This window comes from Rattus norvegicus, chromosome 3 (genome assembly GCF_036323735.1).
Source record: "Rattus norvegicus strain BN/NHsdMcwi chromosome 3, GRCr8, whole genome shotgun sequence".
Taxonomy (NCBI): domain Eukaryota; kingdom Metazoa; phylum Chordata; class Mammalia; order Rodentia; family Muridae; genus Rattus; species Rattus norvegicus.
In genome coordinates, this window is record NC_086021.1 from 151374649 (window position 1) to 151391177 (window position 16529).

Sequence of the window (16529 nt, forward strand, 5' to 3'; positions counted from 1 at the left end):
TGCCAAGTTTTGCTGTTACTCTATAGACAAAATGCCCCTTTTAGTTGTTTAGATTATTTAAATGGCCAATTTAAAGTCTTGATCTAGCAATTCCAACACCTGGACTAGCTCAGAGTGTTCGTATTTACCCTCCCCTCTTCGTATATATGGACCATTTGTCCCTGTTTCTTTTCCTTTCTTTTTTTTTAAGGAAAACACTTGGCAGTCTAGGTCCTTTATTTCCTTTTTGTCCATTTGTCCATTAGGCATGAATCCATATAGAATGGGCTCCACAGCTCAGTCTCCTTCCCGTTAGTCCTCACAAACTGGGCTTCTCTGGGTGGCGCAGGATGGCACTTCAGCTGAACCCAGGTGCCCTTCTCTTTGGCTTCCTTTTCCTTCTGATCGTTCTCCTTCACCCGCTTCAGGAAGCTGTCTCTGCTCTTCGAGTGCTTGATGTGCTCAATCTGCACATTGATCCTCTTGGCCAGAATCTTGCCTTTAATTTGCTTGTTTACAATGGTGCCCACCGCATACTGGGTGACATTGTAGACTCTTCCCATTTTGCCATGGTAACACAGGGCGTTCCTTTTTGAACAGTGCCCATTCCTTTGATGTCTACAATATCACCCTTTTTGTAGATTCACATGTATGTGGCAAAAGGAACGACTCCACATTTTCTAAAAGGCCTAGAAACATATACTGAGTGCCTCATTCCTTTTGTGTTTGTCATTTTGGTGAGTACTAGAAGATGGCTGTCCCTGTTTCTTTATAGTCTCATGATACTTTTACTGAAGACTGACATTTTAAGAAGTATCACATAGGAAATCTGTAAGTAAGGCTCACAGCACTCCCTGTGTTGTTGATGATGATGATGATTGTCTGGATTTTACTATTGTCCTGTTCATTTATTTGTTTATTTAATGTTCCCTAGACTAATCCTCCAAACTGTGACTTTTTGAGTGCTCCATTGAATCCACTGAATCTTTCCTTGTTTAGCCTGGTGATCAGTTAAAGATTGGACTGGCACTTTTTTAAAGATAATGACCAATAAGGTTTTCTTATCCTTTGCTGGCAGGCTTTGACTATGTCTTAGGGTACTTTTTAATACTCATGCAGAAGTTTGTCCCTGTTTCTTTTCCTTTTTTTAAGGAAAACACTTGGCAGTCTAGGTCCTTTATTTCCTTTTTGTCCATTTGTCCCTGTCTTGACTTTCATTTCCTATTTCTGTAGAGTTCCAGAGTCAACCAGAAGTGAGTGCTTGAGATCCTGTTAGGTATTTTCTGGTTACGGGACTAATTCTCTAGTATATGTCACCTTCTAAGTCTCTACTAACATTGTAACTAGTAAAAGCCATGTAGATATCCCACTCTTCTTATCTTTATTTGAAGCTCTTGAGCCAGTTGCTCATTGGCCACAGTTAACATTGCTAACCCAAGAGGCTGCAGTTCTAGGGAATTGCATTGGATGGCCTTCATCAAATGCCACAAAGATAAAGCCTTCCTCAGTGAACAATGTCTGAGACACATAATGAACTTTAGCCCTATAAATGGGATTTTCTGGATGTCTTAAAGTTATCTGGGAATGGGGCTTCTTGAATAGCTCCAATCCTGGTACACCCTCCAGTGTCAGTTAAGTTACTATGATTGAAATGATTGAGAAGCCATGAGCTTTCAAAGAAACTGAAGAATCTGGAATCAGTGCACAGATAGGGTAAGTTAAAAAAGAAACACAAGTCTATTGGTTATTATTGGCAGACTACTGTCCTGCTTGATTAAATGTTCCTTGGGAGGCTGCCAGCTTCCTGTTAATTTTCAAACTTATGAAATGGTCATTTGGCAGTTTTCCAGTGTTGTAGTTGCTTCTCTGAAAGTGAATTTTGGAGATCCTTGCCTCATTTCTGAAGGTCTCCCTGTCCCAAAACACAGCAGAGTCTTTAACTATTAAACAAGGAAGAGAGAAAGAAATGTCTAAGTATACATCAGCAACAGAAATGCGAGGTACTTCGCGGTGTCTCTCCTATCATAGCAACTGCTACCAACAGAGAGAAGAGACTGGGAGTATGCAGTAGCTTGTGAGAGGCTGATGAAAAACCCATTTCATATAATAATACATAATCTGTCTGTGACCAAAATCAACTGATTTATTTAAGAAAATAATAATTTGCTCTTGAGATTGGGTTGCTTTAGAGGAGAAAAATAAAGATCATCCCTTATGCCTAATACTGCTGAAAAAGGAAAGGTGGATTATTTTTACTTTGGTTCTTTTTGTGCATTATGCTTGTAGTTTCCTGATACTTGTGTTCCTTTTATAATGATGACAGTTACTTAAGAAATATTTATGCTGTGCTGAAACCCTACTTAATCTAAAATTTCTCAAATAGGCCCTATTTAATTTTGAAAAACTTCTTTTAAAGCATTCACTTCATGTTCCCTTTTCTTCCAAGCAAGGGAAACAGAGCTACATTTTGGCATCAAATACACTGAATAGTGAAACACATTAATGAGGGAACCTCATTGAAAATCTCATGAAAACCATGTACCCTCTCTCCGGTAAAAATGTACATATGTAAAGAAATAAAGGCAGTCCTAGAAGTGGGCAACAACTTGTCCAAGGCAAAGACGTGACTACATACAAGAGTCCAATCTTTTAGATCAAGTTTCATCATCAAAGTTACCTGGGACCATAGAACAAATGGCAATACATGCTAGATCCTTTATGACTCTTAGAAAAAGATAAGCTCTCCTTGCTATGGCTTCACTCCCTGATCCTGGTACTCACACTTGATTCTGGGCATCTTTAGAATAGGAAGACAGTGTGAAATCTGGCCTTGCACCGAGCAGGCTCTTGTCAGATTTCAATGACGACACCATTCCCAACCCAATAAGAAGTACCAAAGAGTCACAAAGAAACCCCCAAGAGAGATGAGGTAATCGGTCTGGAAGAGCGATTGTCACAGCACAGCCCTGGGGCAACTAGATTCCACACATTGTATAAACACTTGTCTGAGAGAAGAGGTTACAGAATTTGATATGAGTATAAGTGTGAAGACAGGTTTGTAAAAGCTACAACCTAGAAGAAAAAAGAAAGGACATTTGAAGAAATGGGTACCAGATAAGCAAAGTGAGGGAATCAAGAAGACAGAGATTAGGACTCTAATAGGAAGCTTGAACTGCATCCTCATACAATTCCTGTTTGCATTTCCCTCTCCTGGTGACAACCCAGAAACTAACCATCCTCCTGTCTATTTGGCTTTCCACAGCTCCCCTTTGCAGAAGGCCTGTACCACTTTTACCACAATGGCCTTGCGAAGGCCAAAAGAAGACGCAGCCTACATCACAAGCGGCAGCTGGAGAGAGACCCCAGGGTGAGTTCTCCCCAGAAACCTGCATCTTTCTTGACCCCCCACTGCCATACCAGAATTCACCCAGTGGATGTAGAATACAGGCAGGAGATGTTGAAATGCTGGGCTCTTGTATATTTTGGTAGAAGAAATGGATCACTGGCAGACACTATCGACTCTCTGCTCCTGTTTTGTGTGTAGGCAAATAACCGTAGACCACATGTATATGGATGGGGGAGAAAACACAGGTGCTTTGCTGAGTTGTCTTGAACTATTACAGCAAGATTGCAGATTACCTGGAAGCATGATTTAGCCTGTGATGGATGGAAAGACCACATAGTTGTTTACTGAGTCATTTACAGAAGGTTTGACTGGCAACTTCATGCTCTGAAAAAGTTTCTGTGTTTCATATAATGAGCAGAAAAATACCAGTAGACTAGTTGACAATGACCAGCTCTCTACAGGAAGTGGATGTCTCAGTATCCACGCATGGCAGTAGCCACAGAACCTGTTCACTCTTCTTCCCCTGTATTTTCTCCTACTGACCCATCTGACGCTCATTCCTCAGCTGCCTTCTTTCTCAGTTTTAATAATAGTTTAATTTAAATATAATTATAAAATTTTCCCCTTCTATTGACCCTTTGTTCCTTCTCAGATTCATGATGTCTGTTCTAATTATTGCTAGATTTTTATAAAAACTCTTAAATATATAAATACAACCCATTGAGTATAAATACATATTTTCTTTTCAGGAACCTATTATGGGTCCTTAGGGATGATTGATTCTCCTACTTTGGTAGTTCTTAGTTGCTTGTAGTTCTTTATCTAGAACTTTAGTCCCATGAGATTTCCTCCTTCCATGTAACTATGTCAGTATTGTCTTTGTTCAGATCTTGCTTAGGCATCTGCATTATTAAGGTTTCATGGGTATGTCTTCCATGTCCTTTTTAGTACACACCAATTTCATAGAAGACTTCCTGTGTCCCCTGGGTCTTATAATCTTTCTCCCCTCTTCTTTCTTGATGATACCTAAGTCTTGAATGGAAAGGCTGGATGTAGATGTGTCCACTAGAGCAGGACACTCCAAGATCAGTTGTTCTTTGATTGTAAGAGTTGTCAATCTCTGTAGTGGTCTCCATTTGCTACAAAGAGAACCCGGCAGTGTTCTTTTTTTTTAAATTTATTTAATACTTAATAATAATTCTTTGGTTTCAGGGCAAACATCCCCCTCCCCCCTCCCCTTCCTTATGGGTATTCCCCTCCCAACTCTCCCCCCATTGCCGCCCTCCCCCCAACAGTCTAGTTCATTGGGGGTTCAGTCTTAGCAGGACCCAGGGCTTCCCCTTCCACTGGTGCTCTTACTAGGATATTCATTCCTACCTATGAGGTCAGAGTCCAGGGTCAGTCCATGTATAGTCTGTAGGTAGTGGCTTAGTCCCTGGAAGCTCTGGTTGCTTGGCATTGTTGTACATATGGGGTCTCGAGCCCCTTCAAGCTCTTCCAGTTCTTTCTCTGATTCCTTCAACGGGGGTCCTATTCTCAGTTCAGTGGTTTGCTGCTGGCATTCGCCTCTGTATTTGCTGTATTCTGGCTGTGTCTCTCAGGAGCGATCTACATCCGGCTCCTGTCGGTCTGCACTTCTTTGCTTCATCCACCTTGTCTAATTGGATGGCTGTATATGTATGGGCCAAATGTGGGGCAGGCTCTGAATGGGTGTTCCTTCAGTCTCTGTTTTAATCTTTGCTTCTCTCTTCCCTGCCAAGGGTATTCTTGTTCCCCTTTTAGAGAAGGAGTGAAGCATTCACATTTTGATCATCCGTATTGAGTTTCATTTGTTCTAGGCATCTAGGATAATTCAAGCATTTGGGCTAATAGCCACTTATCAGTGAGTACATATCATGTATGTCTTTCTGTGATTGGGTTACCTCACTCAGGATGATATTTTCCAGTTCCAACCATTTGCCTACGAATTTCATAAACTCGTTGTTTTTGATAGCTGAGTAATATTCCATTCTGCAGATGTACCACATTTCTGTATCCATTCCTCTGTTGAAGGGCATCTGGGTTCTTTCCAGCTTCTGGCTATTATAAATAAGGCTGCGATGAACATAGTGGAGCACGTGTCTTTTTTATATGTTGGGGCATCTTTTGGGTATATGCCCAAGAGAGGTATAGCTGGATCCTCAGGCAGTTCAATGTCCAATTTTCTGAGGAACCTCCAGACTGATTTCCAGAATGGTTGTACCAGTCTGCAATCCCACCAACAATGGAGGAGTGTTCCTCTTTCTCCACATCCTCGCCAACATCTGCTGTCACCTGAGTTTTTGATCTTAGCCATTCTCACTGGTGTGAGGTGAAATCTCAGGGTTGTTTTGATTTGCATTTCCCTTATGACTAAAGATGTTGAACATTTCTTTAGGTGTTTCTCAGCCATTTGGCATTCCTCAACTGTGAATTCTTTGTTTAGCTCTGAACCCCATTTTTTAATAGGGTTATTTGTCTCCCTTCGGTCTAACTTCTTGAGTTCTTTGTATATTTTGGATATAAGGCCTCTATCTGTTGTAGGATTGGTAAAGATCTTTTCCCAATCTGTTGGTTGCCGTTTTGTCCTAACCACAGTGTCCTTTGCCTTACAGAAGCTTTGCAGTTTTATGAGATCCCATTTGTCGATTCTTGATCTTAGAGCATAAGCCATTGGTGTTTTGTTCAGGAAATTTTTTCCAGTGCCCATGTGTTCCAGATGCTTCCCTAGTTTTTCTTCTATTAGTTTGAGTGTATCAGGTTTGATGTGGAGGTCCTTGATCCACTTGGACTTAAGCTTTGTACAGTGTGATAAGCATGGATCAATCTGCATTCTTCTACATGTTGACCTCCAGTTGAACCAGCACCATTTGCTGAAAATGCTATCTTTTTTCCATTGGATGGTTTTGGCTCCTTTGTCAAAAACCAAGTGACCATAGGTGTGTGGGTTCATTTCTGGGTCTTCAGTTCTATTCCATTGGTCTATCTGTCTGTCTCTGTACCAATACCATGCAGTTTTTATCACTATTGCTCTGTAATACTGCTTGAGTTCAGGGATAGTGATTCCCCCTGAAGTCCTTTTATTGTTGAGGACAGCTTTAGCTATCCTGGGTTTTTTGTTATTCCAGATGAATTTGCAAATTGTTCTGTCTAACTCTTTGAAGAATTGGATTGGTATTTTGATGGGGATTGCATTGAATCTGTAGATTGCTTTTGGTAAAATGGCCATTTTTACTATATTAATCCTGCCAATCCATGAGCATGGGAGATCTTTCCATCTTCTGAGGTCTTCTTCAATTTCTTTCGTCAGTGTCTTGAAGTTCTTATTGTACAGATCTTTTACTTGCTTGGTTAAAGTCACACCGAGGTACTTTATATTATTTGGGTCTATTATGAAGGGTGTCGTTTCCCTAATTTCTTTCTCGGCTTGTTTCTCTTTTGTGTAGAGGAAGGCTACTGATTTATTTGAGTTAATTTTATACCCAGCCACTTTGCTGAAGTTGTTTATCAGCTTCAGTAGTTCTCTGGTGGAACTTTTGGGATCACTTAAATAAACTATCATATCGTCTGCAAATAGTGATATTTTGACTTCTTCTTTTCCGATCTGTATCCCCTTGACCTCCTTTTGTTGTCTGATTGCTCTGGCTAGAACTTCAAGAACTATATTGAATAAGTAGGGAGAGAGTGGGCAGCCTTGTCTAGTCCCTGATTTTAGTGGGATTGCTTCAAGTTTCTCTCCATTTAGTTTAGTGTTAGCAACTGGTTTGCTGTATATGGCTTTTACTATGTTTAGGTATGGGCCTTGAATTCCTTTTCTTTCCAGGACTTTTATCATGAAGGGGTGTTGAATTTTGTCAAATGCTTTCTCAGCATCTAATGAAATGATCATGTGGTTTTGTTCTTTCAGTTTGTTTATATAATGGATCATGTTGATGGTTTTCCGTATATTAAACCATCCCTGCATGCCTGGGATGAAGCCTACTTGATCATGGTGGATGATTGTTTTGATGTGCTCTTGGATTCGGTTTGCCAGAATTTTATTGAGTATTTTTGCATCGATATTCATAAGGGAAATTGGTCTGAAGTTCTCTTTCTTTGTTGGGTCTTTATGTGGTTTAGGTATAAGAGTGATTGTGGCTGCATAGAAGGAATTCAGGAGTGCTCCATCTGTTTCAATTTTGTGGAATAGTTTGGATAATATTGGTATGAGGTCTTCTATGAAGGTTTGATAGAATTCTGCACTAAACCCGTCTGGACCTGGGCTCTTTTTGGTTGGGAGACCTTTAATGACTGCTTCTATTTCCTTAGGAGTTATGGGGTTGTTTGACTGGTTTATCTGTTCCTGATTTAACTTCCGTACCTGGTATTTGTCTAGGAAATTGTCCATTTCCTGTAGATTTTTCAAGTTTTGTTGAATATAGGCTTTTATAGTAAGATCTGATGATTTTTTGAATTTCCTCTGAATCTGTAGTTATGTCTCCCTTTTCATTTCTGATTTTGTTAATTTGGACACACTCTCTGGGTCCTCTCGTTAGTCTGGCTAAGGGTTTATCTATCTTGTTGATTTTCTCAAAGAACCAACTTTTGGTTCTGTTGATTCTTTCTGTGGTCCGTTTTGTTTCTACTTGGTTGATTTGAGCTCTGAGTTTGATTATTTCCTGCCTTCTACTCCTCCTGGGTGTATTTGCTTCTTTTTGTTCTAGAGCTTTTAGGTGTGCTGTCAAGCTGCTGACATAATATGCTCTTTCCTGTTTCTTTCTGCAGGCACACAGCGCTATGAGTTTTCCTCTTAGCACAGCTTTCATTGTGTCCCATAAGTTTGGGTATGTTGTACCTTCATTTTCATTAAATTCTAAAAAGTTTTTAATTTCTTTCTTTATTTCTTCCTTGACTAGGTTATCATTGAGTAGAGCATTGTTCAATTTCCACGTATGTGTGGGCATTCTTCCCTTATTGTTATTGAAGACCAGTTTTAGGCCGTGGTGGTCCGATAGCACGCATGGGATTATTTCTATCTTTCTGTACCTGTTGAGGCCCGTTTTTTGACCAACTATATGGTCAATTTTGGAGAAAGTACCATGAGGAGCTGAGAAGAAGGTATATCCTTTTGCTTTAGGGTAGAATGTTCTATAAATATCCGTTAAGTCCATTTGGCTCATGACTTCTCTTAGTCTGTCTACGTCCCTGTTTAATTTCTGTTTCCATGATCTGTCCATTGATGAGCGTGGGGTGTTGAAATCTCCCACTATTATTGTGTGAGGTGCAATGTATGTTTTGAGCTTTAGTAAGGTTTCTTTTACGTATGTAGGTGCCCTTGTATTTGGGGCATAGATATTTAGGATTGAGAGTTCATCTTGGTGGATTTTTCCTTTGATGAATATGAAGTGTCCTTCCTTATCTTTTTTGATGACTTTTAATTGAAAATTGATTTTATTTGATATTAGAATGGCTACTCCAGCTTGCTTCTTCTGACCATTTGCTTGGAAAGTTGTTTTCCAGCCTTTCACTCTGAGGTAGTGTCTGTCTTTGTCTCTGAGGTGTGTTTCCTGTAGGCAGCAGAATGCAGGGTCCTCGTTGCGTATCCAGTTTGTTAATCTATGTCTTTTTATTGGGGAGTTGAGGCCATTGATGTTGAGAGATATTAAGGAATAGTGATTATTGCTTCCTGTTATATTCATATTTGGATGTGAGGTTATGTTTGTGTGCTTTTCTTCTCTTTGTTTTGTTGCCAAGACGATTAGTTTCTTGCTTCTTCTAGGGTATAGCTTGCCTCCTTATGTTGGGCTTTACCCTTTATTATCCTTTGTAGTGCTGGATTTGTAGAAAGATATTGTGTAAATTTGGTTTTGTCATGGAATATCTTGGTTTCTCCATCTATGTTAATTGAGAGTTTTGCAGGATACAGTAACCTGGGCTGGCATTTGTGTTCTCTTAGGGTCTGTATGACATCTGTCCAGGATTTTCTGGCCTTCATAGTTTCTGGAGAAAAGTCTGGTGTGATTCTGATAGGTCTGCCTTTATATGTTACTTGACCTTTTTCCCTTACTGCTTTTAATATTCTTTCTTTATTTTGTGCGTTTGGTGTTTTGACTATTATGTGACGGGTGCTGTTTCTTTTCTGGTCCAATCTATTTGGAGTTCTGTAGGCTTCTTGTATGCCTATGGGTATCTCTTCTTTTATGTTAGGGAAGTTTTCTTCTATGATTTTGTTGAAGATATTTACTGGTCCTCTGAGCTGGGAGTCTTCACTCTCTTCTCTACCTATTATCCTTAGGTTTGATCTTCTCATTGAGTCCTGGATTTCCTGTATGTTTTGGACCAGTAGCTTTTTCCGCTTTACATTATCTTTGACAGTTGAGTCAATGATTTCTATGGAATCTTCTGCTCCTGAGATTCTCTCTTCCATCTCTTGTATTCTGTTGGTGAAGCTTGTATCTACAGCTCCTTGTCTCTTCTTTTGATTTTCTATATCCAGGGTTGTTTCCATGTGTTCTTTCTTGATTGCTTCTATTTCCATTTTTAATTCCTTCAACTGTTTGGTTGTGTTTTCCTGGAATTCTTTCAGGGATTTTTGTGTCTCCTCTCTATGGGTTTCTACTTGTTTATTTATGTTTTCCTGGAATTCTTTCAGGCATTTTTGCGATTCCTCTCTGTAGGCTTCTACTTGTTCTCTAAGGGAGTTCTTCACGTCTTTCTTGAAGTCCTCCAGCATCATGATCAAATATGATTTTGAAACTAGATCTTGCTTTTCTGGTGTGTTTGGATATTCCATATTTATTTTGGTGGGAGAATTGGGCTCCGATGATGCCATGTAGTCTTGGTTTCTGTTGCTTGGGTTCCTGCGCTTCCCGGCAGTGTTCTTAATGTTCATAATCTCCATACATTACCTCCAATTCTTACCTCACTCTTAGATTCTGGGTCTTATTTTCTACTCCCTCGGACAGCTAAAACTTATTTTTCCTCCAACCAAATGTAAGATCTTAGTCATGAGGAGTTCCTCCCTAGTTTCCCTGTTCCTTCTCTTCAGAGAACACTTATTATTATATTCTAGTTTCTCTTAGCCTATGTCTAAGAGGCAAAGTAACATCAAGGTCAGGTGCATGACTCTTAAGATTCCTTCTTATGACTCTTAAGGAAAACAGTGAGTGGGTGAGATGTTTGATTTAAGCATTTGTACACGATCCCCTTTGAATGAGTAAGCCTGGAATTTATTTTTCTGAAACTGATGAACATTTCATCACTTTTAATTGGGGTTTGAATTAGAAAGTAAAGCCTCCTATGCAAGTCACTAGGTGATAGGCCACAGGCAATTTCATTTTACTCCTTAACATAGGTCTTCCTACATGACCTGAGAAGAATTTTGATTCTAAGAAGCCAGTTTGGGGGTTGGGGATTTAGCTCAGTGGTAGAGCGCTTGCCTAGGAAGCACAAGGCCCTGGGTTCGGTCCCCAGCTCCCAAAAAAAGAAACAAAAAAAAAAAAAAAAGAAGCCAGTTTATCATTATCTTTGCAATAAAGACCAATTGTCTAATGCTGAGTCTACTATAGAAGTCACTCCCACTACCCAGGTGAAGAGCTGTCTTTCAGAATCTTGTCTTTGGCCATACTAACTGTCCAGGAACACCCTTGGGTATCATTAGCAGAGATATTATTAATGTAATTTGTAAGTCTAAAGTGGCAAACTAGGCAAAGACTATTGAAACATTGCAACACTGGTTTTCTCTAATGTCTACCATGCTCTGGCTTACCTATGATGACCATTCACTTTCCTTTTACTTCGATGATATAGAAGCCCTCTTAGTTTTCTTGTTCAATATTTCAAAGGGATTGCCCTCCCACATACTCAAAAACACATAAAAGGAATGGGGCAAAAGCAGAAGTACTTTTAAACCTAGGCTGAAAACAAAACTGAAGATTAGAATATCTAAAAGACCATTGTTTGGATGAGGGGGCTTCTGTGGGGCCATTAAGCTGACACTATTCCTCTGGATCGCTTATTGAAATGCTCCCTAGCATGGTGGTTCTTGGTACCACTTACAAAAGGGAAGCTGATGAGATTGGTTGGTAATAAAGAAGGAGTTCATGTCTTGGTAATTCTACTCATTTTTCTTTCTTCTCAAAATATTTCCCATTACCACTAACAAGGGCATCTGTTCCTTTCCTCATGCATTTTAAGTATTCTGGTGACCAACTGCCTGGACCTAATAGAAGTAAATATCTGCCCTTCCCATAAAGATCCACAGGAGTCATCAGGGAACCTAGTAAGGTCAAATAACCTGAATACTGTCAATAGTAAACTCATTTTAGGAGAATAAATAGATCATGAAGATCCCATACATCTCTAACAAAAAAAAATGTTTTTTAAAAAAAGTCTGTTTACAACTACTTCATTCCAAAATGTTACATTTCTTAATGTTACATTAAGGCCTCAATCTTTTCTGTGTGTTAGTCTTACAGACATCTAATGTTAGGCATTTTCAGAGATCAGAATTGGCAGACACTCTTCTTACACTTATTGTTGAACATTGCAAAAGTGGCTATGTAAAAATTCATCTTGAGGCTTTATAAAGCTTAAACAGAAATGCAAGCATGTGTAGTTTGGGCATGTGGCAGCTTTGAGATTTGTGCTGGCTAGCTTTATATCAACTGACATGGTGTCATCAGAAAGGAGAGAGCCTCCGTTGAGAAAATACCCCCATAAGATCTAGCTGTGTCAGCTCCTCTCTCCAGGTTCCTGCCCTGTTTGATTTCCTTTCCTGGCTTCTTTCAGTGATGGACAATGATGTGGAAGCCTCAGTGAAACACACCTTTCCCTCCTGAGTTGTTTTGGTCATGGTGTTTTTATCACAACATTAGTAACCATAATTAAGACATGGTTACTAAGCATATACCTACAGATTGAAAAACAAAAGTAAATAATAGAGAAAATAAAAGGGAGAAGGGCTGGGGAACCTGAAGAATAGTTGATACAGGCTCTCATCCCTTGCATACATATCACAAGTCATATTTCATGAGCCAGAATTTAAGAGTAAGTTGTTTTTTCCTTCTCTGTAAAATGTCTTCTAAGCCATAACATTTCAAACTGTGGGCCTCAACCCACATGGGGTTGTATAAATAAATATGAGAAGTATGAAATAACTGGCAACAGAAAAGGTTTCTGACCATATAACAGCCAAAACTTAATTCAAAATCAAATGAACAATGAATTCAGGGTGTTTCTGGAAGTCATTGCCGATATTTTGCTATATAACTTCAAGGCAGCCTGGTTCTGACATTTTGTCATCGCAAAATGCAATGTCAACCAATACTGCCTGACACACTGTCTTACCTACTTTTCTGTGACTGGGATCCAACATCACAAGCAAGGCAACTTAAAAAGGAAAGCATTTGGTCAGCTTACAGTTACAGGGTTAGAGTTCATGATGTCTTAGTGAAGGAACTGCAAACATCTCACAGTTTTATCCACAAACACAAGGCAGAGATAAAGAGAGAGCACAAGTCTTTTGAAGTGTCAAAGCTATCCACCTGTGAAACATTTTCTCCAGCAAGACCACACCTCCTAATCCTTCCCAAACAGTTCCGCCAACTAAAGACCAAGCATTCAAATATATAAACCTGTGGGGGTCAATTTCCTCAAACCACCAAACATCAGTCAAAATTCATTTCATTATGAATTTCAGTGTTTTATTATACAGTTTTCTTCTTGTACAGAAATATAATGGTTTAATGGTGGAAAACAAAGACTTCTAATATTTTCTTATCAGCATTCCCCAGCATGTGTCAAATTAGTATACAATTAGATTGCATTTGTATTATAATTTTTTACTTTAAAAATTGCTGTTTGAGCCATTGATTTGAGTTTCAAAAAAAATCATTGAATTAATTTTGGTTGTAGCAAAATTTCCCATGGTTTCTATAATAGCCCTAAACACTATTTTGTATTATGTGTTTATGCAAAGAGGCCAATTATAAAATAAAAACATCCATCAACTCTGGAAAATATTAAAAATGCTTAGTGAACTATTTAGCCAAGATTTAACACTTTAAGCAGAAACACATATATCTATCTAGGGATGCAAATATCTATTTCAGTGCTAATTTGCCCTTCATCTTTACTAAATATTAAATTAAAGGTGTGCCAAAAAACTATTTTAAAATAAATGTCTTTATGTTTTATTATCCTTAAGTATTTGTTCTGTGTAGCTATTTTACAGACCTTGATACTCAGACTCATGTAAAAAATTTATGAATACAAAATTGTTATGAGTTGAAAAAGTTAAGAAGTCCCATAGTATGCCAACCAACCCTGACTATGCATGTTACATTGATATCATCCCTCCTGGTCCCTTTACTGTCTGTGGCTTGTGAAAGGTAATATAAAGCCCAAGGACCTGACTGTATGAAGAAGATGGGCTGAGCTACTTACTACAGACCCTTGGGGTACATTCACCTGGGCAGCTTTTTAGCCTAAGAAGCTAGGATTCAGTAGCAACACAAGAAATGCGTAAGAGAAAGATGTGCACTTGATAAGGAGAAAGATGGATGACTAAGGAAGGCTTCTGGTCTGGTTTCGTTTGGCTTTAGGATAGAAGCAATGTCCGTTCCTCTTACTGTTCAGTGAAAACTAGAAATGCTAGAAAGTGGCTGCAAAGTGCCACCTTTAATGCACCCATCAATATGCAGATGTGTATATTATTTCAAAAGTATTCTCTTTTCCAGTTTTCCTCTCTGTCAAAATATTGTCATACTATTGAATGTCAGTCATCACTTAAGTCTGTGTGCTGTTTATCCGTGCAATGTCTTTATGTAGCGTGTATCTGAATATACAGCAGGCTCTCAGCAAGTGATGACTGAATAAACCATTACCAAGCCTCTGTTTTAAATTATGAAATAGCATCATTCCTCTCTGCTTGTTTTTTTATCACTATTCTAAAATATATAACTAGAAAAAGAAATATAGTCCTGTCTAGCGTGCCTTTTAATGCATTCATAATCACAGGTAAAGGAAGCCGGTTGCTATTTCATTTCTGCCATGCTTATCCATAAAAACTCTCATGATGACCTATTTTTTATTTTCTAAAATATTATAAAGTTTCTTCATAAGCGTACTGATGCTCATGGCACAGCCCTGGGCATAATATCCGTGAAGTTTAGATGGCAAACAGGGTTTGAAGATATGATAAATCAAAATCTGAGATGAACCAATAAAACTAAAACTGCATTTCAACATCAGGCTCAAAACAAATATTCTCTGCGATCTGTCTAACTTGCTCAGAGCAGTGTCAGCAAATCTCAAAGTCAAACCCAATTGTGGTCCACAGTCAATATATCAAAGGCCCATAAATTGTGCAAGACTTTGAAAAACTATTGGAGAAAAGATTTATTTAAGATAATGTTTGTTTCACAGCTCTCTTCTATATGACTTGTACATTTAAGTAGATTATAAAGTAAAATATAGTTGAAATGCAAGAACTCATGCTACTTTATGAGCAATAGACACTTATCAAATGGAAGTTGAGTGATTTCACAAAGACGTTCTATTGGCTTAAGATTACAATGTGTATTTTCCTTTCTAAGCAATCTACTCGATCATACAATTATCCTTCAAAACTCATTTTTAAATTGATTCAGTTTTATACTTCAGGAATTTTTAGAAATTTTAAATGAAGCCTTAGGTTTGATCTTCAGAAAAAGATGAAGGAAAGAAAGAAAGGAAGGAAGGAAGGAAGGAAGGAAGGAAGGAAGGAAGGAAGGAAGGAAGGGAGGGAGGAAGGGAGGGAGGAAGGAAGGAAGGAAGAAAAAGGGAGAAAGAAAGGAAGAAAGGGAGGGAGGGAAGGAGGGAGGGAGGGAGGAAAGAAGGAAGGGAGGGAGGGAGGAAGAAAGAGAAACAAAAAGGATAGAGGGAGAGGAATGGGGAGGAGACGAAAGAGAAGGGAAGGGGAGGGAAGAGGAGAGGAAGGAAGGGAAGAGAAGGGAAAAGGAGAGAAGCAAAGGGAAATCTGTCAGACCATTGAAAACATCCCGTCTCTCATGCCCCAAGAACTGGATAGGGTGACTTCTCAGCTTTTTTTCTTCCACATGTCTGGCACCCAGTCACATAATCAAACATTGTTTTTTCTTTTTAAAGATCTGTTGTTTTTGAACATGTTTGTGAAGTTTTTCTTGTACTCTAATAATGTGTAAAAGTTCATCTGATAATACAGTCACTTCAAACATTCACAGCCTTATCACCAATGCACAAGAGAATTTTCCTATTTTTGAAAGAAGCTAGAAATGAGTCATGTGATCTGCTTGTAAAAGTCTGTGGCAATGAATAGACCAGACTCTCTTTGTTCATGGGATTTAAACAACAGAATAATTGATATTGTTAAAAAGAGGGATTAGCATTGCAATTGACCCTTGACTGACTGACTAAAATTGAGAGTGCCTTGTACTTGTTTCAAGTTCTTTCCTGACTTGGCACAGAAATACACCAACAGTTAATTGAGTGCAGGAACTTAACTATAATTAGTGAAAATCCTACTTAGCTATGTGTGTAGACTCAGATCAGAAAAAGTAAGAGTGAGCTATGAAAGAATGTGAAAATAACAGAGCCATGTCGTAGCAATTCAGCCAGAGCTCACACCTTCTGTACAGAGCCATGTATATAGCAATTCAGCCACACCTTCTGAGCAAAAGTCTTGGAACCTCAGTGGTTCAAAGCAAGCTGAGGAATTAATGTGCCTCTTTCCGATAAAGTTACATAAAAAATGCATCACAACTGCTAAGCTTTTAGTTCCCAATTCTTTTTCAAGACCTTCATCCAGTTCATTATCAGTTTTTAGTAAGAACAGATCATTGGTGAGTACTGCAGCCTGGCCACAATCATTCCTTGGGTTTATATTGATGAAAAATTTTATTTGTTGGATTAAAAGTTTGACAAAGAGGAAAGAACATTACCTTTTACTTTAAATGGAAGTCAAGCCACCCTTTCCCACTTCTGCCCTAGCCAAACTCCTCTCCAGGGGATGACTGACAAAATTTGAGGCCACTGAACTGAACATCACATAGAATGTATGACAGTCTCTCAGCCTGAACACTGAGTGAAAAGAGAACATGTATAGTTCTCATCATTTACAAAAACATTTTCACAAAGAATAGGTAATTTCCTGTAGTTTTGCCTCTTAAATGGTGAGGTTTACTATCTT

The 16529-nt window shown here is 38.8% G+C and overlaps 1 protein-coding gene across 1 annotated transcript in view; it reads left to right on the forward strand.

The window, feature by feature from the left end:
* Pcsk2 (proprotein convertase subtilisin/kexin type 2) overlaps window positions 1-16529 on the forward strand; it is a 302691-nt gene that overhangs the window by 40711 nt on the left and 245451 nt on the right. Inside the window, exon 2 of the mRNA NM_012746.2 lies at window positions 3242-3346. Coding sequence (NP_036878.1) covers window positions 3242-3346 — 105 coding nt within the window. The remainder of the gene's footprint in view (window positions 1-3241; window positions 3347-16529) is intronic.